The 27,705-nt window shown below is 36.2% G+C and overlaps 4 protein-coding genes across 5 annotated transcripts; 2 read left to right on the forward strand and 2 right to left on the reverse strand.

The window, feature by feature from the left end:
- Positions 1 to 38: 38 nt before the first annotated feature.
- Rcd1 (Reduction in Cnn dots 1) lies at positions 39 to 6,311 on the reverse strand. 2 transcript variants are annotated; one of them, XM_089852947.1, is made up of 13 exons: positions 6,044 to 6,311; positions 5,663 to 5,922; positions 5,441 to 5,596; positions 4,967 to 5,243; positions 4,775 to 4,888; positions 4,498 to 4,707; positions 4,293 to 4,439; positions 4,001 to 4,222; positions 3,758 to 3,934; positions 3,592 to 3,697; positions 1,773 to 2,096; positions 1,517 to 1,692; positions 39 to 1,406 (listed from the first exon to the last, which is right to left on the reverse strand). In XM_089852947.1, exons 2-13 carry the CDS (start codon positions 5,905 to 5,907, stop codon positions 168 to 170), a joined length of 3,393 nt encoding a protein of 1,130 aa, XP_089709073.1. In that variant the 5' UTR covers positions 5,908 to 5,922; positions 6,044 to 6,311; the 3' UTR covers positions 39 to 167. The 2 variants fall into 2 exon arrangements, with proteins under 2 accessions (XP_089709073.1, XP_089709072.1); XM_089852946.1 differs by having other exon boundaries at positions 5,441 to 5,611.
- An 86-nt stretch (positions 6,312 to 6,397) lies between these two features.
- On the forward strand, positions 6,398 to 8,950 carry LOC149623740 (nitric oxide-associated protein 1). Its single transcript, XM_089852948.1, has 3 exons — positions 6,398 to 8,333; positions 8,397 to 8,631; positions 8,702 to 8,950. The coding sequence occupies exons 1-3, from the start codon at positions 6,537 to 6,539 to the stop codon at positions 8,881 to 8,883; spliced, it is 2,214 nt and encodes a 737-aa protein (XP_089709074.1). The 5' UTR covers positions 6,398 to 6,536; the 3' UTR covers positions 8,884 to 8,950.
- On the reverse strand, positions 7,070 to 14,886 carry LOC149623741 (coiled-coil domain-containing protein 125-like). The gene is made up of 10 exons (XM_089852954.1): positions 12,129 to 14,886; positions 11,341 to 11,381; positions 10,453 to 10,539; positions 10,004 to 10,161; positions 9,849 to 9,931; positions 9,670 to 9,782; positions 9,504 to 9,611; positions 9,310 to 9,442; positions 9,155 to 9,249; positions 7,070 to 9,043 (listed from the first exon to the last, which is right to left on the reverse strand). Exons 1-10 carry the CDS (start codon positions 12,547 to 12,549, stop codon positions 8,960 to 8,962), a joined length of 1,323 nt encoding a protein of 440 aa, XP_089709080.1. The 5' UTR covers positions 12,550 to 14,886; the 3' UTR covers positions 7,070 to 8,959.
- Positions 14,887 to 20,270: 5,384 nt separating this feature from the next.
- Positions 20,271 to 27,036, forward strand: LOC149623742 (MFS-type transporter SLC18B1-like). Its single transcript, XM_089852952.1, has 13 exons — positions 20,271 to 20,723; positions 22,810 to 22,905; positions 23,100 to 23,173; positions 23,235 to 23,382; positions 23,737 to 23,805; positions 23,924 to 24,011; positions 24,648 to 24,784; positions 25,195 to 25,293; positions 25,388 to 25,479; positions 25,554 to 25,649; positions 25,711 to 25,785; positions 26,161 to 26,254; positions 26,693 to 27,036. The coding sequence occupies exons 1-13, from the start codon at positions 20,487 to 20,489 to the stop codon at positions 26,936 to 26,938; spliced, it is 1,551 nt and encodes a 516-aa protein (XP_089709078.1). The 5' UTR covers positions 20,271 to 20,486; the 3' UTR covers positions 26,939 to 27,036.
- The last annotated feature ends 669 nt before the right edge of the window (positions 27,037 to 27,705 follow it).

Genomic DNA, 27,705 nt, shown 5'->3' on the forward strand with positions numbered 1-27,705 from the left:
AAATTCAAAATGTATAAAGTCACACAATTTGAAACAGATTAAAATTTTAACAATATTTTTATTAATTTTAAATTCCCAAACAATATTATGGGCTGTTTTAAATCAAGAACACATGAAATTATACTATAGTAATAAAAATTCAAATAAAATCTATGCGAGCTATCCAATTAGGCCAATTCCGATAACTGAGTCAAGGCTAAAATGGCTTCTTGAGTTCCGGCGGATAAATGACTCAAACGATCGGTTATAGCTGAATCCACCACACCAGTAGAACTTGTCACAAAAGTAATAGGTGCTGAATCCGTCGTAATGGGTTCCATCATAAAATTTTGCACTGGTATTTGACTTTCCTCGGAAATCTGCAGACAATCCTCCGCGCGTACAAATTCGTTATCAGACTCGGGCTCCAATTCAATAAGAGGAACTTGAAAATCCTCAAGATTGTCACTTTCATCGTCTAAAATAATTGTTGGAACGTTATCGCTTTCAATAATTTGTATTTCAGGTTCTTCAAGAACAGCGGTGGCGCCCTGTGGAACGACACCCTTCATGTAATCGCTCTGAAAATCATTGCTCAATCGCGCCAGAGATATTTTACGTCCTCGATCCTCGTCACTTTCAGTTTGATGTTTTTGCTCCGCTACCCTTATCGCTGTAGAAATTAATCTTAATGCACCACTAGCATTCTCGGGGCTGCTAAGTTTAGAAGACTGCGATTGCGCCGCGACTGGTTTGGGTGACGAAACAATAGGTTTATCTTTACCAGCACCGTTACTGGTTACTGGAGACGGTTTCAAGAAGGTAATGACTTGTACTTTCCTAGAGCCATTACTCTTTGAAGGACTTGCGGGAGTACTTTGGACCAAACTAGTACTTGAACTTCTGGGATTTATCAAGGACTGTCCTTGTCCAGAGACAGAAGAGGTTTGACTGACACTGTTTGAATAATCATCCTTGGGTGGTCTACTGTGTGGGGCTTTAACGTACGTCGTTGTTCGAACAATACTGGTGGTTTTTTGAGGCGTTCGCATGTACGTTCTTATTTTATCGTTTTGAGATAATTCCGACGTGGTCGTTTTAACCAATGACAGAGGCGCTGGTAAAGAATTTTCATAAGCTAGTTTTGGTTGGACATAAGTTGCTGTAGATGGCGGAGGAGGAGGCGTTATTCTTGTGGTTGCCAATATGTTTGACAACATAGGGTTGGCCATAGTTAGGTAGGAAGAGTGCGTTGTCAGGTTGCTCGACACTAACTTCTGCGACGTTAATACAATATTCGACGTCGTAGATGGTACAATTCTTTTACCAAATAAAGGATTCATAGCCGGAGTAAAAATTTGCGGAAGTAAGGCTTTGGGTCGAATACTGCGGTTAGCTAACGGTTTAGGACTGGGTGGTTTGGGAGACTGAAAAGTTTTAAAAATTTGTTAATTACCTACCGAAAAAAAAACTCATTTGTTTTGGTTTAATATCTAGTTGGCCCCCGTTTTTTAAAAATGGTACCGTGATTTCTCACCTGAGATTGTCGTAGATTACTTATACTTGACAATGAACCTATATTAACACTCAACCCGGGTGGTGAATTGCCTTTGGGTAAAACCAAACATCCTTGGTTTGAACCACTTCCTCTTTGTGCATTTGAAAACTTGGGAGGAGAGGGTGCCGACTGCAAAACAGAAGCTAAAGACGATGCTTTGATAAAGAAATTAATTATTAAGTCATTTAAGTCTGGCTAGAAAACCAAAACGGGGAAACATTTTTAAGTGACTTACTACAAGAAACTCCGGTGGTAATATGACTAGTGAACATGGGAGGCGGTACACTCGATATTGGATTTAATAAAGATGACATGACCAAGGAGGTAGATGTCGATATATTAGGGCTAATAACTGGTAATCCTAATTGCTGAGAAAAGAAAGAGGCCTTTTCTTCCTTTTCCGTGGTTAATGGGTTAACCGTTGTTGGTAAATCAATTGGTTTGAATGAAGAACCCTTAGCTTGATTTTGTATGTTTTGAATATTGATTGTATTGGTCGGGTGTGTCGTCATAGGGGTTGAAGGGTTCGCATTGCGACTGCTTTTCAATACTTTTTCAACTAGTTTCAAAATGAAATTCAGTGGAAGTTAGAGCTAAAGAATAATGTAAAGCACAGATACTACGGCATATTTTCGGTCAAGGTCAGGGGGGAAAAAAACATAGGGTGGTGACGTCTAATTCGGAACACGTCTAATTCAGAACACTTTTTTAAAAATCGGCTTAAATTTGTTTTGGGGGCTTCAATTCGGAGAAAACGAGGCCTAAAATATCAATGATTCATCGCGAATCCATTAAAAATCATCCCGAGATTGTAGGAAAACATCCCGAGAAAATACGACAATAATTAGCAGAGTACCCAAATTAAGCATATTAAATTATTGGAAATTTTAGGGAATGTCACTGCCATGGCCTCAGCAAATAAGGTTTCGAGAACGACTGAGGAAAGGTACGCTCAGTCACCTGATTTCAAACGAAAGTACCACTCCTTAGCTACAATTTATGACCCTTGGGAATATGGTAGAAAATATATTTCACTCACAATTCCTAATCAAAAAATATGTCCATTACGTCTAATTCGGAACGATGAAAAATACACCGCTTGCCCTCTTGATTACTTGTACTAAACTCATCCTAACCTATAATTATGGTAATCGTGAACATCGTTAAGTACAAGACCCAACTTTTACAGACTGTATAACACCAATAGCAGACTATTCTTTCGCTTCGCGCCAAAACACGGTATTTCCACCGCTTTTTCGCGGCCTCTAAATATTTATATTTATTAACCTCTTTGAAAGTGAGTTTTCTGTTTTCTTAGCCTGTTTACCGAATTAAAACAACCCTGCTCGGATTTGAAACCACCCTTTACCATTTAAAACCACCCTTTACCAATTAAAACCCCCCTGTTCCGAATTAAAACCCCCCTAGTTCTGAATTAGATGCAATTGTTCCAAATACGACGTAACTACAAAGTTTGGGAAAAACCTATTTTCTCACTTAATAATTACATTAAAAAGATGAAAAGGGGCTTAAAATATGCGCAAAGGTTCGATCTACAAGTCTACAAACACAAATAATATCTGCAATTGCCAAAAATATGCTATATTATGTAATTTTAAAAAAGTGTTCTGAATTGGACGTCACTACCCTAAATATTTTAGAGTTTTCTATGTTTACTGGCATACATTTAAAGTAATAAAAATTAGTTTATAAATAAATTGTAAATTTAATCTGGAATTGATTGATGGGAGGCACTTGTACCATTGACGTTTATATATTAAATGACTTTGTTTATAATTTATTTTAATATTTATATCTCAAAAATAATGAAATAATCATGCATTGTTAGATAAATAAAGTATTCTTCTAGCAATAAGATATGAATGAACAATATATCTCAAGAATTCCACGTTCTTACTTTTCACAAAATTGTAAACGTTTCCAATAAACATAGAGAACTTTTTACACAAAAAAAAACCACCTCAAAATAAACATTTAACCAAGGAAGTTCAAATCATCCCTTAACAATTGAGCCTCGAGTAATTTTTACTCACTGAGAGATTCACCCGCACTAGAAGTAGTGCTAGAAGACTCGGTTGTTGTTGAGCCTGGAGATGATGGGGAAACATTACCAGAAAAGGTATTCTTGTAGGGAAAATTCTGTAAGGATTTCGAGGCCTTTTCATAACCAGATTCCAATTTTTTCAAGTTAAAACGTACATTCTTCTTGACGACTTTTGGTTTGGGAGGGAGAGTTGGGTCATAAGGGGGATCAAAATTAGCTGTTGATTTCCTTTTTCGTTTCGGAGCTTCTAATTTTCCTTTGTCCGATAACAATTCAGCGGCTAATAAACTGGAATGGCTCATGATTGTTGTTAAAAAGTTGAACATTTCATCCTAAATTGTTATTACAATAATGTTTAACTCGAGTTATTAATTATTGCCGTATTTTAAAATACTAACAATGATACAGCGGTCAACTATATTTTGATTAATTCCTTCCAGCTGCTTTTTAATTCGACAAACTCTTAAATGATCATCCGCGCCTCCGATAACGACTAAGCCACTTTCAGCCCTCATTCTTTCCCTAAAATCTTCAATATCATCAATGGAACACATGCTAGATTTTTGGCCAATGACAAACAATGTAGGGGTACGATTTTCAAGTAATGGATCATCTAAATCCTGAAAGATATCTTTCTAATTAATAAATTAATTAATTAAAGTAAGAAATTGACTCCTCTCATACTCTTACCCCGCGAGATCCATTGACACCAGTCAAAGGAAATCCCAAACAAACTATAGCGGTAATTGATTCAACTAAGGCAACTTGGCAAGCTATAAGAGCTCCAATTGTCCAACCAACTAATATAATCGGACGATTTGGGAAATTCAGCTTCAACTAATACAAAAGAAATATAATTTTTTTTTATGAATTAAATTTATAAGCCTGGAATTACCTCCATGACTTCATAACGAACGGCAGTTATAATAGCATCCAAACTATCGCCAATGGTTACTCCTTGATTAACTTGAGGATTAACAGTTACAAGTTTGCCTAAATTTGACAGTTGAGAGTGCCAAAATTTCATCCTTCTAGAAAGACCTACGCAACTATAAGCCGGATCTCCGGGTGTCCAAACTATTAAAGGGTTTTTCGGCAATCGTTTCTAATTACAAAATGTGGTGGAATAAGTTTACTAATCCTTGATTATAATTAAAATACTTTACATGTACCACTTTATGTTGATTTAAATAAGAAGTAATAGGATCCCAAGGTCTTTTCAATAAATGTTGTAAACTTTCAATGTTTTTACTACCTATTAGCATTTTATCCACCAATGTTGGGGCCTAGTTTACAAATTTTACTTTTCAATTTTTGTAAATTAATTACGGTATGGATAACAATTCACTTTTAATGAATCGTACTTTAGATTTAAGAGTTTGTAGAATGTCCAAGTATTGGGATAAAAATATTTGAGGTAGAACATCACATAGTGTTTGATGTAGCCATTGAAGTAACATCATATCCCAAGATATAGAAGCGAAGATATAACGAAATCGACTAGCCATTTTATCAACTGATAAACGTCTTAGTATAGGTTCATTTGCATTTTGTTGGTTGGCTAAAAGAGCCAGTCTTTCATTATGAAGGGCTTTCAGAACTTTTTCAAACAAGGATTTTTGAGCCGCAGACCACGTAACTCTAAAATATATTTTAATGCTCAAAATTTCAATTAACAAATTATTTGATTAAAGGGGCTGGCCAGAGCTGTTGGGGTGAAGGGGGGGGGGGCGACGGTGGCGCCATTCCTTATGGCCAAAGAGCTGGGTGTTTTCCCCCTGAACTAAGGGCGGACTTCACCCCAACAGCGCCAGTTAGTCCCTTTAATATTAAATTACTTTGAGATTTTTTCTTCCCAATCTTCTAGTTCAGAATCATCTTGATTTAAATTACAAAATCTTTCACACTCTTTCATAGCAATTTTGGCTTTAGTACCATCGTACGCGGGAATAGGTTTGGGCTCTATGGTTTCTACATCAATGTCATCATCATCTCTATGGAACAAATGTCTTTGTTTTTTGTTAATTACCTTTTCTTCCTCCATTCTTAACAACCCTTACCTGTTCACATTTTCAATTGGATGAAACAAGACTCCTTTCATAAACAGAATTTTGGCAGGCCTGACATGATCGGCTTCAGGATGTAAATTCCACGCTTTTGCATAGCTATGATCAAGGTAAACACTTTGTGGAAGAGCATCGGACGTGCTTAAGTCATGGAAGATGCTCTGAGTTTTATATTTAGAACCACGATCATCGATGAATAACTCTGGGGTGTTTTTCTCACTAATAATATTTTCTTCCATATTAAAGGCTCCTGGCTATGAGTGGAATGTGGAGATAGACGTTTATTTTAATTAATTACATCATTACATGATTACGTATTTATTTTTCTAGCCCAAACGCTGCATGCTTCTCCCTAAGCCTTGGTTATTTACATACCGTCACATTAACTATTTTTCATTAATATCCGAGTTTTCTCATTGATGATTCTAATAACATATCTTATCACATTTGACAATGATTAAGACACGTAAATACCGAAATTTTTTAAATTATGTTCATTTACTTTACACTTATTCAGTATTTATACGCTTCTCGCTATGGACACTTCTTTGTGAAATCGGTATTCGCTAATTGGCCTCTAGATGGCGTGAGCCGACTGTAATGTCGTTTCTCATTACCATTTTCCATGGAGTAATTTTATTGGAGTGAAAACAAAATTTCCTTTACAATTGCGTTAAATGTCTTTATATCTCCTATAATAGTGCTCCATGGTGGCAGATTGCTAGCAAATCAATGGGCGATTGGGCGAAGCGTTGAATTATCAATATCAACTAATCAAAGAGCAGTATCTGTTTAAGCAGACGATACTTGAAAATTCGCACGTGTTTCTCTCAGTTTCGGTTTCATTTCGTTGTTTACCGCAATAAGAATGTCAAAATTAAGTTATATTAATGTCATATTAATTCACCAAATTCGCGGTCGCCTTTCCAACATAAATTTCACGTTATATAACAAAGTTTCGCGTGTTTACACTTTAAATCATGCTCGAAGTCTGACTACAAACCCTGAAAGCAGTGAAAATGTTCTGGAAAATAAACCTCTGGATACGAAAAAGAAGAAACCTATATCACTCCTTGGATTAGGTAACCCAAAATCGGCTCGTTATTGGAAATACCAACTTAAAAAAGCCCAGAAATATGGTAATGATGAACTAGTTGATGAAGCCATCAATGAAATACCCATGTATCTTCGTTTGGCTTATGAAACATGTCCCGAAGAAGTTATGAAAAATCACCCAGAAGCTTTTAGAGTTATTGAAGCTCATAAAAGTGAAGGAAAACGAAACCAGTACAAAAAATCTTTAGAAGTTGAGCAAAAAGCTCACTTTCCATTTCAAATGGCACCAGAAATTTCACAACTTTCAGATTCTATAAGTCAACATGAAGCAAACAAACCAATTGACACTAGAATCTCCAATGTGGAAAAATCAGTTTCAAATATAATGGATCACGTGAAAAAGAAGCAAAAACTTGTAGGAAGTGTAAAATACGCTAATGATGATGGAGAGGAAATTGATTTGAAGTCGGAAGTTTGGAGGGCAAACTATGGCAATGCTAACCCAAACATCCCACCAAGCAAAGTACCGTGTGGAGGTTGTGGTGCCATGTTACACTGCGCTGACACTTCAATCCCAGGTTACATACCAAGCGAAAGATTTGTGGGACTAACTGACAAACAATTACGCGAGGAAATATGTCAGAGATGTCTATTTTTTCATCATTACAACATTGCTTTGAATGTCAATGTTTCCCAGGAAGAATACCCCAAGATCTTATCCGCCATCAAAAATCATCCTTTAGCTTTGATTGTTTTGTTGGTTGACTTAACAGACTATCCATGTAGCATTTTACCCGAAATTGTCAACTTAGTAGGGGAAGACAAACCGTTTTTCGTCATTGGTAACAAGGTGGATTTGTTGCCCCAAGATTCCAAAGGGTATTTGGAAAGAATGAGAGAGAAGGTCGACGCCGCGGTTGAGAAAGTTGGAATTCATAAAGACAAGAACTTGCTGTACACTGGTCTAATAAGCGCCAAAACTGGTTATGGAGTTGAAACACTGATTACCAAATTTCAAAAACTTTGGAATCAAAAAGGGGATGTGTTTATTGTTGGCTGTACCAATGTCGGTAAATCGACGCTCTTCAACTGTCTCTTGCAATCGGATTTTTGCAAAATTGGTGCAGTTGATATAGTGCAAAGAGCTACGACTTCAGTTTGGCCCGGTACTACCATCAACCTTCTGAAATTCCCAATTTTAAGACCTACAGGAAAGAAACTGTACCAACGTACATTGAGACTCAAACAAGATGAAGTCTGGTACAGACAAGAAATGGCGCTGCGAAAATCGCTATACAAACAGACGCGCGATTCCAAATACGCCACCCTGATTGGAAGAATCGGGATGACGTTCAAGGATCCTGATGAGGGTTCAAAAAATGTGACGAAGAAAGCCTTTGATCCAGATCATGCAGACTTCAAAGATGGATTTTTCTGTTTCGATACGCCAGGAGCCGTTTACAGTGATCAGATACTTGATCTGCTTACCATCGAGGAACTCGTCAAAGTTTTACCGAAAGAAATACTTCACCCACGAACATTTGCCCTGAAGCACGACCAAACTTTGTTCGTGGCAGGTTTGGGTCGTGTTGAAGTTGAGGAATTAACTGCAAGTGTTTTGCACTGATAAATTTGCCTCAAATAATTCACTTAATGCCATCGTCTATTTCAGGGCGCTTTTAGTGTCTACATTACTGTCTTCGCAAGTGAACATTTACCCGTGCACATTGTCCCTAAGGAGGACGCGGACGAATTTTACCAAGACAACCTCGGAACCTCCCTTCTTGCTGTCCCTAAAGGAGACGCTGAACGATTAAAGTCATTCCCCGAGTTACAATCCAAAAAATTCACTTTCGAAGGGATGGGACCTATTGAAAGTTGTGGGGACATAGTTCTATCATCCACTGGTACATCTCGAACCTTCTAAAATTATTTCAGTACTTGCACACTGATTTTTTTTTTTGTCTCTTCATACAGGTTGGATCGCCATAACCATGAAACACAGGACAAAGTGTACCTTGAAGGTTTTCACACCTTCAGGTCGTGGTCTACATGAAAGAAAACCCGCGTTATTACCACACGCGGTTATGTTCAAAGGGGACCGTATAAAAGGAACACCCGCTTTTGAAAATAAATATTGTAGTTTCTTAAATGCGTAGTTTTAAGTTAAATTGTTTAATTTATGAATGTACCTTAACCTGTAATAAACAAATGAACCAATTAAAATATCTTGTCTCATTTTTCTAATTCCTGCACTCGTTGAGCTAATATTTTCGTCATTATTTCTTGTTGAAGAAGAGCGTCAGTTCTATCACAAACCTATTGAAAAGTGGTTAAAAATAATAGTTATTTACTTAGGCAAATGTGCTTAGAAATATTTATAGTGAAGTTTGGGAACACAATGTCTTGCCGACGCGTAAAATTTCTTACCATATCAACTAACGAATCGACAGCTTCGTTTTTATTACTCTGTTTTCCACGAAGTCTAAGTAAACTACTTAGTCTTTTGGATTTTGAGAATAAATCTATAAATTTTAAAATTAGCCCGTGGAATGCTGACACATTGAAATTAGTTAAACTTATACCAGGTTCAGAATGATCTCTCAGTAGAAGTCTTTTCGACAGCATTTTATTTCGTTTCAACTGTTCTTCAAAAGCGTCTCTATAAAGTTGGCAGTGACGGATCAGTTCATTCCTTTCTTCTTCTAATTCTTGGAGCTTTTAATTATTTAATTTTAGCGATAAGAAATAAAAAAAGGGTTTCCAAAATCGACTATACCGTATTTTGAGTTTCCGCTAATAACTTATGTTTACTACAAGCGGATTTAGCGCAAATGCAAGGTTCCTGAGTGGCCGTTCGGCATTTGCAAGCGCCCAAAATTCCTAACTGGATCACGTAAACGCAATAATTAAAATAAGGAAAAAGTCTCTAAAAATATTCGTACTTCAATCGGGCCCACGTCATCATTGCCTCCATTGAAAGAATTGGATCTTTGGTATAACATTCGTTCTTTCGCGTCTTGCATAGCTAAAAGCTCTTCATTTTCTCGCTTCAAACCTAGAACGTCGAGCGATAACGGAAGAAATCACCATCTATTCAATGCCCCAATTCTAATAAACATACTGGTATTATCCAAAGATAATTTTCGCATTATTATGGCCTGTTCGTGAACGGTTGTACTTAAATCGCTGTTTTCCTTGACTAATCTACAAGGTTTAACCAATTTTATGAAATCAGGAGCGAGTTCCTGAATGAATTTCATGATTTATGCTTCTTACGAGTTAAAGCGACTCAACCACGCTCTCTGAGCATCAGTTAAATTTCCTTCAGTGCACATCAGTTTAAACTGGAGTTCGTTGATTTCTCTAGAACGTTCTTCATTTTCCTTCTTCCATTTGCCTTGCCATTCATCATGTTCTTGAATTGATTGGCTCAACTAATCAATTTAATATAACGCGTTTACAATTAATCTTCACGGCATGATCAAGTTCATGAACTCTTATTTTGAAATTGGAATACAACCACAACTCAAGACACCGCAAGAGACCAAAAAAATGCACATTTTCTGTCATATTTTTGAAAGTTTAAGAGAATATTAACTAACCCCTAAGAAAAGCCGGTTGTGTTCGAAAAAGGTTTATTTTTCGCGCGAAATTGCGGATAATTGAGGTCATCCCACGGAACGTCTTGGGGATTAGATTACTTTAATTGTCGTTTAACAACTTACTTTGTGCAATAAGACTTCGGATGCCTTATACTTTCCATACAACAACTCTTGATAGACATCCAGTTTGCCTTGTAAAGTCGCTATCGTCTAAAACACCATAAAAAAGAGTACTCAAGGTAAAGATAAGAAGTTACCTTACACGGAATATCCCTACATTAGAAATTAGAGGTAAATTCGCTTCCCGTTTCAACCTCATCTTCATATCCCCAATTTCTACTAGTGAAAGTACCCAATCTAAGTTCAATTTTTCCAGAGCTTGGGCGACTAAATATCGCATACGCGAAAGTCTAGCCTTCCTGTTTTCCATTTAATCAAACTCTGACGATGCTTACACACTACTAAAACACATTTCTGGCCATAAACATAAAATCTCTTCCTGTTTCGGCGGTTTTGGTTTGCCTAATACCCCCAGAAACACAGAGATACAGTAGGGATCCAAACACCTGTTCCACCTAACCTCAACATATATATAGTGTTGGGTCCGTATTCAAGGTGGAACAGATCAAACGGACACTTACTTTGGGTGAAATGTTGCTGTACTAATGACCAAAAACTAGTCGGTATGATAAACGTCAGACCTATGACACTACGTTTAAAGCTAGAAATGAACAAGAATGACGGATCTGATTTCACGAGTAGTACAGCGACATTCATAATAAGTAAAAGTGTGATCTGTTCCACACTGTATAATATTTTCAGGAAGTCTAGCATAGAGGGATGCCAACGAGCGGACCTTTTTGTTATGTTTTCACTGGCAAAAATAAAGGGCATTGACTTATTTCAATAGAACTGTTGAAAGCTCTCGTCTACTACAATAATTTAAATTCTAATGACTAATGTTGTGTTATATTTTTGAAACGTTTCCAATGAACAATCATGCAAACTTACTTCCTGAGCTTGTGACAGTTCCGTGTTTTCAGTAATTTCAACTGTGTAAATGATGGTAATTAAGATTTTAATTAATTTATACGTTAAATTTATCTTCCAAGATATGACGTCACCCGTGTTGAAACACGCCGAAGCTATTCCTTTCCCCTTAAAACTATAAAAAACCAGACGTGACGTACTGAGACTAAGACGTCACAATTTGCTTTAGTAAACCGATATTACAGGTTGATTGATTTTCAAAGGGATAATGCCAAGGGTGACGTCACATTGTCTCGGAAAGGAGTTGGATATTTTGCACGTCAAAGAAAATATATTAGTTTAAATTTATCTAAATTTTTTAAATGTTTAAAATTTTTAAATCTTCCTAAAAACTGGTTTTTATCTACGTTTGATTAAAGAACACTTCGTTAGAAAGTGAATTTTGAGTGGTCTCGTTTTCTACTAGGTTATGATACAAGTTGGCAAAATTATGATAGCATTTGACTTTGAACCTCTAAACGATTCAAATTTAAAAATATTGTCATTTAGAAAATTAACTCAAAAAACTATAAAACCTTCGCCTTCTCATGAGCCTCGTTTATCTAGTTTTTAAGTTGTGAATATTTTGAACACTTTGCGATGGTTAAAGGGGCTGTTCGGACCGTGGGGCAAACAACGATCTTCCTCATAGAGCTTAGCATAGCGGGTGGTTAATAAATGAGAAGGGGTCGGACAGCCCCTCTAAATCGGTCCGAATAAACATAATAGTGTCCAACCCTTAGGTATGATGGAAGAATTCAAAAGAATACCTTCGTCCGTATGATCTTTTGACATCTTCCATTTAAACTTACGAAGAAAATTTGCGTAACGTCCGTTTAACAAAATACTTTTATCAGCGACCATATTGGACCCATCTCTTTGAAGGAAGGATGGAAGTACTTGAAAATCTCCCTGGGATGTTGCTCCATTCTTCTTTTCACACAATTCCACCAAAGATTTTCGCCTTTCCAACAAAGACCTTCTCTTGCATGTTTCCACGTTACCACAACCGGATGTGGTAGCCGACGAGCTTCCGGAAGTTGAGTTTCTGCGACCGGACGACCTTCTACGCGCTAATATCGCTCTGATATTAATGTTCTCGCGATTAGGCGGTAATGATCCCGGTTTTAAACCGAGTCCTAGCCCTAAATCACCGGCTACAGTCCAATCTTCATCGTCAACACCAATCATCGTACGGATACCTTACCCTCAACCGATTAAAACAAAACCCGAGCAAAAAGAAGGTCCTAATTATCCGTTAATCCAAGATATTAACGCTGAAACCCGCGATAATTCTATTTTAAGCTATCATAGCTAAACAATATTCGTTTGTACCAACGAATTGTTGACGTCAGAACTGTTTTTATGATATTTTCGATTATACAACTGAGTAATCTATATAAGAATTCATATTGAACTGGCCGAGAATAGTTAATTGTTTTTCTCGAATTTGCACGCAAAAACATAGTAAATTAGCGCCATTCTTTAAATAGATACTTCGTTTTGGTTTTAGATTTGAATTTCAAACACTATACTAACGTAAACGCATCAAACAGGATTTAACAATAACGAGTATTTGTACACCTGTCGCGAGATTAGATAAGTTCGAGGAGATTACGTGGAACGAACTTTCAGCTAAATTAAGAATTTCTCTCTCCACAGTCTCGGACGCGGGTCAAATTCTGCGAAATTGTTTAACTTTACGAGACTTAAATTATTCCGGTACATTATCGGAAATGAAAATGTTTACTACACGATATAGCTAGCGGTTGAGGATGAATTCAAGCGAGCTCTACTGACCTAATTTTTCCACTTTTTCCAATGCGAGGTTTTTCTAGATTAATATGGTTTTGTCATATACATTTTTACCAAGGTCTTTAGGATAATATATCGTAGAATAGTTGTCGTTATAAAGTTGAGTAAAAAGGGTATTCCATATTTCCCAAGCATGTATACTTGCAATTACATCTAAAACGTAGTATTCAACTAACCTCGCGCGTTAAGTTTTATGACAGCGCGCGTTTCTCGGAAAAGCACGTGTTATTGGGCGGGAAATTACGACGTAGAAGTTTTACGCAATACGTAAATTGCGCATCGTTGGTCTGGCAATGGTTTGACACACCAATATTCTGGCGCTCCGATTATGATCTGCTAGTATGTTTGTGGTTTATGTGTGGAGGTTAGATAGACCATTTTAGCTATGGTAAGAACTTAACATACCTCAACCGCTGGCCATCTTCAATATTACCTTAGCGAGTTAGAAAACATGAATACGATACTACATTAGCACTTACGAAACTAACACGCCCTCCCCACCCCAAAACACAAGTAGCTAATACGGAAATTGTTTTACGTGACTTGTATTTGCAAAACTTGGCGTTGATTATAATACAAGTCAGTTTTGGCGTTAACTTACTTACCTAGATACAGATTCCAATAATATCACCATTCGAATTTTTTGATTATATCAAGGTGTAGTAGTTCAGTTGGTAGAACCAGAAGGGGATAATAGAAGAAGGATGACACTCTGTATCCTCTTAATGCTTTAGTTATGTAACGTCATTCTTCCCAGGCTCACCCTTTTAGTTTGCTTTCCCGCTCATCAAACTACAAATGGGCATCGCACCGTAAGGTGAATTCTATAATTGTTTGGCACTAAATCCCCAGCAATCATCCCACAAACCTCGTCTTGCCAAATATTTAATAGCTAATAGAGTAATGATGAGGGAACTATTTATCGCGTAGGTGATGCTTTTTAGTAACCTTGCTCTAAATGTTCCGATGTTGGGAAGAGTGACGTTACACTTACCCCGCTTTGTGGTACACTTCTCTCGAAGAGAAGTATTATATACTTCTGGTAGAACTATTACTGTCAATCTAGGGTTCGATGTCTCTTTGGGTTATACGCGTGTGAATTTCTGTTTTATACTAGAACCCAAATTGAGAAAGATAAGGGGTTTAGCAAAAAGAAAAAAAATTATGTAACCCTATAGGGATTCGGGAATCACTGGAATGATTTTGAAATTTGAACGGCATGTCATCATAAACCAGTAGAAAGTCTTTATAATATAGCTTCACCATATTTTTTAACCTCACGTCTTATAATGCGATTAAAACCTTTTATCTCTTTAGCTAAAGTCAAAAACTCGGTTTAAAGTTATCCCCGAAAGACAAATTTTAAATGAGTTCTGACGATACGAGCTAAGGGTGAATTCTAGTTCAAAAAAAGATAATTCTTACAAAATCTTCAATATTTCAGATATATTTGGTTCTTAACCTTATTCGCCCGTGCGATGCATTACACCACCTCCACCATTAATTAAGTACTTTAATTAAATATAAGCTTATCATTATTATATTTTCAGGGAACGAGGTTTCCCTGATGATATAACAACGCACGCGATGGTTTCCGCCTTGTTTTCAACTTGTAATTCAATTGGGTAAAAACAGAAACAGTTCAAAGATATACTTACAAACAGGTAAGCATAGGCCTAGAATTAATCTTTATTTTTGGCATATTAGGGCTTTCATTGGTCCAACTGTGGGCGGAATAATGTTCGATACAATCGGATACAGTAACGGAACCCAAATTTTATTGACCATGGAAATAGTTGTGGTAAAAAAGTTTTTTCCCTCACTAAATAACGTCTATAAACTAAATAATGCTTAAAAAAATTAGTAAATCACTTACAATTCTGTTAATAGTTAAAACCAAGAAGCGATATCTAGTTTACTAATGAGAAGGTATAAGATGCCTAAGTATTCGCGCGCCATAGTCCCAGTCCCCCTTCCAAAATACAGGGGGGGGGACGTAAAAGGTTTTTTTTTAAAAAAAAATTTATTATTAATATTTTTTTAATAGAATTATGTAAGAATTATACAAGATTAGGAGTTAGTATATAGGCCTAGGTGTATTCTAAAATGTTCCGGTCTCTAATACCAAAGCTCCTCCGTGGTTTCCACGCCCTCGTTATTATTAGAGGTACTTTTATAAAAACCCGCTCTCCTTCGCGATTAATCTCTTATTTTTGAATTATTCAGAAGAAAAAGCCACGGTACAAAATAAAAAATGGTAGGCTTAAATTGATAAATTTCTTCGTCGTCACAGAAATAAATTAAACTGAAATTCACGGAAAAATAAAGGGGGTTTGTTTTTAGAGCGATTTCGAGTTGAAAATGTTCTATCTCCATTTTGCCGTCCGGGCCACGGTTTTCGAGTTAAGATTGGATGGTGTATTTTAAATTTAATTAAGAATAACTGAAAGACAATGAAGGGTCATCCCTAAAACACTCAAATCATAGCTAGAAAACATTGACCCGGACAGCAAAATGTCATTGAACATTTTCGACTCAAAATTGTCGAAAGAACATCCCCCTTAATTTAGGAAAGACTTGCCAGGAACACCCTGTATATAAGGCGATATGCCGCCATCTTTTAAAATGGCGGCCCGAAAAGTAAAAACCCTTCTTATGGAATAACGCTTCAACCGATTTCACTAAATATTTAGCATATACTTGTTCCTATAGAATGGCCTTATGCCTAGAATAAGTAATCCTGATAGATTCATATTGAAACACTTTATTTTTCTTTGCAGTTTACCATGACTGTCGCTTATTATATTTGCAAACCGAAAAGAACAGCGGCAAAACTTATCAAACCCGTATTGCCCAATCAGAACGTTACCAAAAGTGCATCACCACATACTGACAAAACTGAAACCGATAAATTAGTGCCTAAATTCAACAAAAGGGCAACTAACGATTACGATACTGCTGCGAGTGATGATGAAACAAAACCATTGTTAAGTGAAAGTCATGAAAGTTATGTATATTGATAGATTAAAAATTTGAAAAACCACCTTAATTGACACAGTATTTATTTTTATTTTTTTTTGTGTCAATCAACGTGGTTTTTAATTTTTAATCTAATACCATTGTTATCCAGACAAAGAAACATATCAAACCCATCGTTTCAACTGTTCAAATTAATTTAAGTTATCGTTTAGTTGTTAATTTTCATCAAAACTTCTACCTCACGAAAGGTTCCCATGTTATTGACAAACCTTTTTTCTTCAATCAACTTTAGATAGTAGATTTGTCAAATGGTCCACATATCAATTACTTAGCAGTATTTTAACGCGTAAAGATTTCTCCCCCGATCAATAAAAAAATATAACAGGTTCAAAAGACTTACATTCTCAAAAATACGCGACTTCGGGCTATACCGAAGGGATACAAAACTGTTTGGGCTAATTTATTCAAATGAAATAAATTCGTTTAACTATAAACCGAGATTCATTCCGCCTTTTCCCTTCGAAAAAGATCGTTACGATTTTGCATTCAGACGACTTTTTCTCTTTGCTTATTCCTTATCCAAGATTTAATGATGGATAATTTACGATTTAGGAAGTAAATAAATATTCAAATGATATATTTTTTTTCTTATGTTTTCCCGAACATTTTCTACTGAAAATCTTTCACGCGTGAGTTGAATTCATAGGGTTAAGTTTGAGACAAAGTTTCAGAACTATCCCGGGAACTAATCCATCATAAACTTTCCACTTTGACTGAATAGTGGTCACTCGATTAAGGGTCATAAACATTTACGAGTCTTGAGTTCCGAGGGATTTTGCCATTGATGACTTCCGATGTCAATCTTACCGCCTGCAGCATTTTTAGGAACCTCGTGCAGGAATGAAATGTGGGTGATTAGGCTGCAGTTTAGAAAGGGGTACTTGATGGGGTGGGGTCATATACAAATTCTCCACTGAAGATGGTTTTTGCCATTCCCACAGTGTTGCCAGGTCATTGGTGAGTCAAGACTCAAGAGATTTCAATGAGAAAGGCTAGCAGTTTAGTTTGACTCAGTACTTGACCACGTTAAATCACAGTGGGCCTGACAATACTGTATTGAAGCTGAGAGAGGGGAGGCATCTAGGTTGAGTGAGTGTTAAAATCAAGTTTACGAACGAAGAATATTTAAAATCAAGAAGGATGAAGCTCGTAGTGGAAATAAGCAATCATTTATAAATAAAATCATTGTGGGAGTTACTTCATCTTAAGTTTTAAAGTTTAGAAATACAGAGGCCTCACAAACCGGTTAATTAAAGATCTATATTTCTCCCATGTCTGTCTGTCAAGGTCAGAACAAAAAAAACATGCCCAACAGAAATGTATTTTAACTGACAAAACTGATAGCAAAAAAGGTGTCCATCCAAATTGTGTGAACAAAGCGATAACCATTGAAAGGTGCTCAACGCGATGTAATTGGTGTGTTATATTTTCCCTTACCTTTGGGCTAATTTAGTGGTTATGAGTCTGATAAGAATTTATGAACTCATTAAAAAAAACCTCATGAAATCGATAACGTTTTTCAACTTAGCGGTTCACCTTTCAAGACGTGGCTACGACGCTATGTCCCCGTTCAAATTAGGAAAGTGCATTTGATAATTTCTGACTCTAATTAATCGTTATCTCTAAAAAGTACCAAATGAACGCCACTTATCTTTCTTCCTTGGTAAAGTTCGAAGCATTTTTAGTATATTTTTCCAACGTTCATCAATCTCACGTCTTCGTGGTGAAAATCACGAGACTTGTGGGGCCGAGTGGGTTTAGAAAATTAACCTTGGCTTTTCTTTAGCTCTTTTATAGGTTAAAACAAATATTCGCTTTGATATTATGCCCGAAAGACAAGTTTGAAATGGGCGAATTCCTGAAGGAAAAAAAAAGATAATGTTTTCACGTGATTTATTTAAACCTTAAGCCTGTGCCGCTGCACGATGCCACACAGGGGGTGCTTTTACCGAATCGTGGTCTTTTTATGTAATGTCATCGTGGTATGGGTATTTCCGTAACGGGAAGCTAGTTTAGAGATAAACAAATATTCAAATGTATGGTCGAAAAAAGTGACCACAGAAGATGAGTTTCGCTTTCAGGGCCGGAAATAAGCACAGGACACTGGACATTGTCCAATAAAATTTTAAAGTTTCCCATAAAGTTTTTCAAAAACTAAGGGGGTCACTGAACATTTGACAAATAATTTTTTGTTAAGTTTCGACAGTGGACCATTTTCCAGTCAAAGGGACCGTCACTTGATATATGTCCTATAAGAATTTTTTCTTATTTCAGGCCCTGGTTCGCTTTTAGAACAGTATCTTTAGCCGGATGGGCACTTGTCCAGGGACCCCATGATTTTTATTGATGTATATGAATGTGGGGCCCGGTGTATCTGACACCATTACCGGTAGACCCGCAATGCTGTTGAGACGCGAGTGGCTAAAAGTGCCCATCTTTATAGGGTTGAAGAAACTAAAATAACAATATTGTGGAAAAGGTGTCAATAAACAAGATAATTTGGAATAGTTAGCAATATTTGGGAGTAAAAACATATTAAATTTAGTAAAATTTTGAACCATGGGAAAATTTATTCAGCTGATAAAACTTGATAATAACAAAAACCGGCGCTCATTTGGCTGCTCATGTTAAGACGGCACTGTCACTTAATTGGGACTCGCTGAATACCGGCTTTACGAGGTACTTCATCGAACTATTTTTACATGGGGTAGTCCTACGCCGTGAATATTAAGTAGGTAGATAACGTTAAAGGTCAGCGTTTTGTTTAAAAAATAAAACTACGAAGGACTCAACATCAATCGAGGGGTCTAACATGATGGCATTAATGCGGATAAATTCATTATTTCCAAACTTAAATACCAAGACTTTTTGGGGTAATTTTATCCTTTCTAATACACAGGGCGTTTCACCCAAAAAACATCCCCTCAATTTATGCCCGACTTATCAGAAACACCCTGTATAATTAGTCTTACCGGCTAAAAATTTAATGTCGGGGTTTTTCGGCTCGTGTCCGACTCCCCGCGTATTTCAATTATGTAAGATAAATTTTAAAAAAATAATTAAATAAAAACTAACAGCAATAAAATGGGGTCTTTCATTATCCATAAAACAGGATAAAATTTTACTTACCTTCAGTGTCTGGTAGGTCAACATGAAAAATAACAGTTTCATACTTACACGATACAAACAGATAACATAGACGTTTAGTCCATCGGCTCGAAGAGAATTCGGTCTTTCAAAGGAATAGCTCGTCAGTTAACTTAATTGTAGGTATCTTCTTTAATATTGTAGTGACAATTGACCCTTTCAAAGGGGGCGCTCAGAATCGTCTGCTTGATACAGTGTTAACACGGAACATCCGGTATGTGGATCCAAAGATATTTGCTAGTCCACCAAAGTTCTTATTGTTTGGAGCCATATATAACGTCTTTGTTTTATAATATATATAATATATAAGTTGTTATATAATATATTATAATATATAAGTTATTATATAATATATTATAATATATAAGTTATTATATAATATATTATAATATATAAGTTATTATATAATATATTATATTATATAAGTTATTACATAATATATATTATATAACAAAGACGTTAGACATGGCTTCAAACAATAAGAACTTTGGTGGACTAGCAATATCTAACGTCTTTCGAGTTATGATTTGAGTATTTTAGGAATGACCCCTTAATTAAATTAGAAATCATTCACTGTCTTTCAATTTTTTAATTAAATGTAAGGGGTCATTTATAAACTACTTCATCCAATCTTAACTTGAAAACAGTGTCCCTTAGGGCAATCAAAATGGAGATAGAAGTTACATTTTCAACTCAGAATCGTGCACCTAAAGAACATTCCCTTTAATTTATGCCGGACTTATTAGAAACACCCTGTATAAAGGAAATTTTACGACACCGCGATTCTCTAAAAAAATCTAATTTTATCTATTTTTTAATTAACTTCTATTAAACAGGAATGTTATCATTATACCTAAATTAAGTTGCCGGGTTCTTGTTTACCATAGTTTTATCTTTCAAGTTTCTTTAATATAAGTGGTTGTGGAATAGTATTTTTAAAAGAAAAGGGGCGGAAACCAAATTATTCCGCCGACGAAAATTTCGACGATAGGAGATAAATCCAAGAAGCCTTACATCTGACTAAAACGAATCAGCTGACGGTTTAGGATTTCTTGGTTACCAATTTCGGATCGTTTTGAACTTCGATTTTATCCGCTCAGTTGTAAGAGAGTTGAGTAAGGGGGACGATGCTACCCTCGGAGGACTCCGAGGATATTAAACTGGACAGTAGCAGTGGACGTTACGGCTCCATTTTATCCTCAAAGATAGTTGAAGACGGTTTTGCGAAAGCGTCACTTTCAGTTGATGAATCGAACAAGGATAAATTCGGATCCAAGGAATGGATGTTATTGCTATCATTGTGTTACGTCCAGTTTTGTTTGGCAGCGTGCGTTTCGTTGCAAGCACCGTTTTTTCCCAAAGAGGTAAGACGTTTTTTTTTTATTTCAGAGTTTCGGGACATAATTCAATTATTTTTCCTGAGACTGTTTTGTTCAAAGTGATTTTGCCATAAATAGTATTGGATTTAACCAATGAAATTTATATCCATGAACACGTGTGACCATATGTTCTCGCAAAAACTTTATTAAGTAATCGAAGGTGCGACGTTCAGACTAAATACAGTATATGCTGTAACTAGAATCATCCTTTCGGTGCACAATTAATTTTATAGACTTAAAACTATGCACAGGTTGCTGCGCAAAATTTGATTGAAATAGCATTTAGTAAACCCAATTTGTTGCAGCAAAATTGCATTGCATGAACGCAATATAAGTCAATGAGCCAGTATGGCAAGATCTTGCCACCCAAAGTACAAATGTGAACCACTCTTAAACCGCCCGGCAAAGTAATTTCGCGGCGTCTGAGGGTCTAGTTTGACCAAAATCATCCCACGCACTAGAACGGTTTCTTTTTGACCTGTTTCGTGGTCGTTAAAAATTTCCATCACGTTTCGTTTATTGCAGTCTAATCGTGTAAAATTTTAAATTTACTGAGAATTTTTTTTTGTTGTCAAAAACAATTGACCTTTGTTTCATGTACGACAAACAAACAGAAAAAAAAGGTTCAAGTGGCTCTCGAAATATATATTTTTTAAATAACAACTGGAGATAATTCACTTTCGGCAATTTACATTTTGCGCTCTCGAAAGCTCAGTCTTTGAACTATACTTTCAAAGTGCTCTCGTGGAACTTCAGAGATGTAGAACATTCCATTAATAACTTGCAAAGAAACCAACGGTTATTTCCCTCGCGCTAAGAGGCAACACCAGACGGAGCCCGAGTTCACTACACGCGGTCGAGGGAGGCTAGCCGACTCGCACTGCCTCTAGCGGTACTTCTTGACGCCAGGGAAATAACTCAAGAGGGCGAATACACCCATGCGGTGTTTGTTTCTCTGATGGAATTAATGGAATTGTCTATTTGGTTCTGTGGTATTTTTACATGGATCTCGGTTTCAACTGACAACCGTTTAATTTATTTAATAACCAAAATAATAGTTAGCTAAATATAGTTACGCTATCAATTTGTCAGTCAATATACGAGACATGGCAAAATCTATCATCACTTAAATTCTTATCTGATATAGGGTATAGTGTTTCAAAGAAAAAAGTAATTTATTTTCATATCTATTAATTTCCCTTCCCCCTTATAGCACGTGCACCGAAATTAGATTTTAACTAGGATCATTAATAACATCTGTCAAAAAACATAGGGGTAAATCACTCTCGTATTCCGTGCACATCGATAACGTTTTGAGTGTAATCTCTGCTTTTAAAGATTTGATTTGCTGATTTCACGTAGACATTTTCACGTTGAGTGAAGGCTCTCTCGGTTTAAACCGATTTTCAAATATTGGTAGGATCATAAGCGAATAATCCTCTTTAAGTGTCCATCATTAGGTCTTTGGGAAAACGTCTCCTGCCCCCTAAGAGAAATCGGGCGTCAAAAATAGGAGAGATTTTTCCTTCCCTGGCACGAGGGGTGGCCTGACTCTCTTGAATGGAATTATTAGTTCAGGGCGTCTCTTTTTATCGTGGGATTTTTCTCCCGCTATCTCCAACCTATGTTTTTTACCTGAATCATGCCGTAGTTTTCCACACCTTACAGCAATCATGCTCTACATTATTGGGGAAAAAATTACCTTACGAAAACCTCGCCAGCAAACGAAGAGATGTTATTTATCACATCTCGCGTGTCATACTAAGAGTACACTAAAGTAAAGGATTTAACGGCGGTAGTGTCTCATTAATAACAGGTTGGGGTGAGACGCTTTAAATGTAGCATGGGAAGAGACTAGTCCTCTATAGATCCCGTTCAGAAATATAAACTTAATGGTAGATAACCAATTTCTGGCAGGTTATAACCTTTTAGAATTATAAATTGGAAATGTTTTCTAGAAATCACGATTTTATATCTAAAAAGCATGTGATACTTCAACACGAAAACGTTGTAAAGGTTATCTTTAATGGTTTATAGTAAACAATTGCAAATTTCGTTCTATTTTTTATAGGCGGGCCTCAAAGGAGCTTCAGCTACAATCTACGGGTTCGTTTTTGGAGTATTTGAACTTGTGATTATCATATCGTCACCCATTTATGGGAAATTGGTAATTGCGGTTTTTGTTACTTATAACCATTAATAAATAATTTATAAACATAAACACGTGAGAGTACGAAGCCAAGGGGCTGATCACACGCGGCTCTAAATGATTACGCAATAGATGTACAAACAGATTCAAAGTGGTCAGCTTCAAAGATACGAAAATAAATAACTCATTTGTTAATTTATTTATATCTATAGGTGAAATGGGTATCACCAAGTTTTATGGTTATCAGTGGAGTCTTTCTTGCAGGCTCCTGCAGCATCGTATTCGGGTAAACCATATCTGCAATATCATAATTATACCATGTGCTAACTCTGGTGATACATTGCCAGGTTTTTAAATTCAGCTCCTTATGGAACGCCATTCATTGCATTGGCTTTCGCTGTCCGAATAGTGGAAGGTTTAGGATGCGCCGCTGTTATAACAGCTAGTTTCACAATCGTAGCTGGAGAATTCCCTTCCAGAGTCGCTAAAACATTCGTAAGAATCTTATACATACAATATTATTTGGGAAAATGATTTGTTTGTACGTTGGATCTTCATGCATCGAATTTGATCAAAATTCACGGTTGCTATCATAGACACCAGGAGAAGGTTTTAGTTTTTTTAAGTTAGCTGGGTTTTCATATTATACATATTAACTGGTTCATTGCTTTATCAAGAACAATAATATTTTCGGTTATATCAGGAATTTTTGGTGGTTTTTTAGATCCTTACCACAATCCTTACTTTAAAAAAGAAATAAAATAAAATGGGGCGAAAATTAACAAACCTCGTGACTGTTAATTCACTTGAATCATTAAACATATCATATCTTTCGAATTTCATTTACAGGGAGCCTTGGAAACCAGTTTCGGTTTAGGGTTGATAGCGGGACCCACAATTGGAGGAGTACTTTACGAAGTAATATACTTTTTTTAGATAACAATTAATATTTATATGCCGACAGCATCTTAAGATAACCTGATAATTTTAAAATTTTTTAAATAACTTTTTCTTTATTATTATTTTTTTCTTCAAGGCGCAAGGTTTCACTCTACCTTTCTTAGTTATGGGCGTTTTAATGTTAGTGGGCGCCGTGATATGCTGTCTCGTGATACCTGAATCTAGTATGTCAAAATACCTGATACCATTAATAAAGTAACAATATTAAGTATGACACTAACTTCAGTAAGTTCCGAGTAAAACATGATTTTTGCAAAGTGAGATGCACGGTTCCTATTTCTCAAAATTTTCAGTCGTAGAAGTTGACACCTTGAGAAAAGTGTCATACTTGTTGGGATTATGTCACTTTTGCTAATAATTAATGACAGAAGGGGATAATAGAAGAAGGATGACACTCTGTATCCTCTTAATACTTCAGTTATGTAACGTCATTCTTCCCAGGCTCACCCTTTAAGTTTGCTTTCCCGCTCATCAAACTTCAAATGGGCATCGCACCGTAAGGTGAATTCTATAATTGTTTGGGACTAAATCCCCAGCAATCATCCCACAAACCTCGTCTTGACGTGGGACAAAATGCGCAAGCGCGTCTTGCCAAATATTTAAACGCTAATAGAGTAATGATGAGGGAACTATTTATCGTGTATGTGATTCGGTTTAGTAACCTTGCTCTAAATGTTTCGATGTTGGGAAGAGTGACGTTACGCTTACTCCGCTTTGTGGTACACTTCTCTCGAAGAGAAGTATTATATACTTCTGTTAATGATGATTGATTTTTATTTTTTTATTTTTTTTTCAACTAGAGCCACCGCCAGAAAAGTCTGGTAATTTGAGAAAATACGCTTCAGATTTTGGAGTTATTCTAGACGGTCTCGCTTTGGTGACCTCACTGACCTTTATCGGGTTCAACAGTGCCACATTAGAACCTCATATTAGACAAGTAAATAATACCAAGAATGCATACAACTAATAGGAATATTTTTGCCTCATGTTAATTTCTATGCGGGTTTTGTGGGCTGGGCTTGAGTTCTTTGCGTCACGCCTCATAATTCAGACTTCTATGTATCTGTGATTTATTTGGTTGCAACGCCAGGCCAGGCAACGCGCAGCGAGGTAAATTATTCGCAAGGTAAAATTCGTCATACATAATGATTAGTCGTCCCACAAAATCCGCCTAGATTCGTTGACAAAAAATGGATACACAATTATTCCAATTAGCTGTATGTATTCCTAATAATATCAAAAACAAGTTCATAAAATTGAAGTTATCATAGACAGAGTTAATCTATTTAAAGTTTCATCAACTAGCGCGCGTGAAATTTAACTCTAATTTTTTTATTTTTTTCAAAGTTCAATATATCACCATCGTTAATTGGTTTCATTTTCATCATTACTGGTTCAATTTATGGCATAACTTCGTCGTTTTGGGGATGGTTATGCGATAAAGGGGTAAGTTTTTAGTGCAAATATGAATTAATATGGGCATACCCGTGAATATTGAACGCTATAATTTTATTCCCGTCATTGCCAACTAATTTTTCAGATAAGATTAGAAATATTGATCATAATAGGGTATATTATGCAATGCGTCAATTTGGTCTTCATCGGACCCGCACCTTACCTACCCTTTGATACGTAAGTTTACAAGTTAATTCTCGCAACTAATTAACTCGATGACGTCAATAATTTGAACTTTAATATTTATTTAGCCAATTGTGGTTGGTCATTACCTCATTAGTTATAGGCGGATTGGGTTTGGCTGCTAAAGTAGTTTGCACTTTCATCCACGCATTGCGAGATTCATTGTAAGTTAATCAAAACTGATTAATTCAATTAAATATAAGTTTATCATTATTATATTTTCAGAGAACGAGGTTTTCCCAATGATATTACAACGCACGCTATGGTTTCCGCCTTATTTTCATCCTGTAATTCATTAGGGTAAAAACACAGAAACAATACAAAGATTTACTAACAAACAAAAGTATAGAAGTGACAACAAGTTACAATTACCCCGCTTTGTGGTACACTTCTGTCGAAGAGAAGTATTATATACTTCTGATTGAAGTCATTCTGGCAGAATAATTCCTCGTGTCACCTCTATAATTTCATTGTTAAAGCTACAAAATTCACTAAACCATGAAGAGAAAACATACCAATTTGAATATGAGAATAGTAATTGAAAGAATCTCTTGAAACGCGAACTATCATATTAAATTGGTTATATTTCAAGTTAGGCCTAAATGATTTTTGGTATATTTTCTCAGTTTAAAAACACTTCTCAGCACTAAAAGTGGCTCAATTTTTATTATATAGGGCTTTCATAGGTCCAACTGTGGGCGGAGTTATGTTGGATACAATTGGGTACAGTAACGGAACCCAAATTTTATTGCTCATGGAAGTACTTGTGGTAAGAAAACAATTTTTTTCTAACACATCGGAAAACGCGCTCTATAAAATTTCTAATGATATAAAATTACTTAAAATTCCTTTAATAGACGCAACGGTTTCGCTTCAATAATTCCCTCGTTTGAAAATAATATAAAACTTTGATAATAATCCCAGATTCTAAAGTAGGATCCGATTCAAAAAAAAAAAAAATATTATTTTTTTATTAGAAGGAAACAAAATTAGAAATTAGTATAGGTATATCTGTTCCGGTCTGTTTTCTAAAAAAAAAAAGCTCCCACGACGTTGATTTCCACGCCTTCGTAATTATATGAGTCGATTGATTTTAACCGCTTTATAACATCCGCCAAGATAGAATTATTTCCATCTAATTAAACTCGTGTTCTCAATTAATTGAGAAGAAAGTTTCGTACAAAAATATTATTCTTTTTCTTTGCAGCTCATCACGACAATCTTTTACTTCTTTTTCAAACCGAAAAGAACAGTGCCTGAAGTTGTCAAAGCCGTATTAGCCAATCAGGAAGTTACCGCCCCAAGTGCACCGCCAGATTCCAATGGCGGGGAATTGGCTTCGTACAAGACTGAGACAGATGAATTAATTGCTAAATTAAATAAGAGAGAAACTAAGGATATTGCAGCCGCGAAAAATAATGAAACAATACCATTGTTATCCAGCCCAAAATAATATCAAAAACCATCGTTTCATTTGTTCATATTAATTCACGTTATCATTACGGTCAAGTTGTTTTTACCGGTTGTTAAATAAATAGTTTGGGAAATTAATTTACTTGAAAATATATTTAATACATTTCCACAAATGAAAAATAAAAAAAGGTAAACATACCAAAATAAATCAGTTTTCTTATACAAATAAACATGAAATTGCAAATTCGCGTCAACACAAATCGGCCATTATACTTAATTAATTAATTTACCAAATATCAAAAGGAGTAGTAGTAGTAACTTGTTTCGCGAGAGGAGCTAGGCTTTACCTTTGACCTCTAATACTAATCCCGGGGTCCGATAATGGTTTCTTCCACCAATGAATTACGTTGAGCTTCTTCAATCTCGCGACAGGCTCTCATGTTATCGACAAACCTCTTTTCGTCAACTAATAACTTTTCGATATAATCCTCGGCCATTTTCCTATCCACGGCTAAGTACTCGGCTTTAACTTCGACTTGCGGACTGGGTGGTTGTTCGGGTTGGGCACTGCTTCCCGCAAGGTTATACTCGTTCCTTGGTCTTGTAGCTGGGGAACTTTCACAGCTATCCGACGATTCCGTGGTGGTCGTTTGAGGAGGTCCCAAATGCGCCAAACGCGACTTACAACTCGGTCTTTCTGGTCGGTTGGGGCTTTTCACCCTTTGATTGTAACATTTTTGTTGTTCGATCCAAGGGGGACGTCTTGGTGGAGTTTGGGGACCATGAGGTGGCAAAGAGTTCAAGACC

This window comes from Phalangium opilio, unplaced genomic scaffold, assembly GCF_054372755.1.
Source record: "Phalangium opilio isolate 3A_F unplaced genomic scaffold, DU_Popi_V2 ptg000113l_1, whole genome shotgun sequence".
In the NCBI taxonomy this organism is placed as follows: domain Eukaryota; kingdom Metazoa; phylum Arthropoda; class Arachnida; order Opiliones; family Phalangiidae; genus Phalangium; species Phalangium opilio.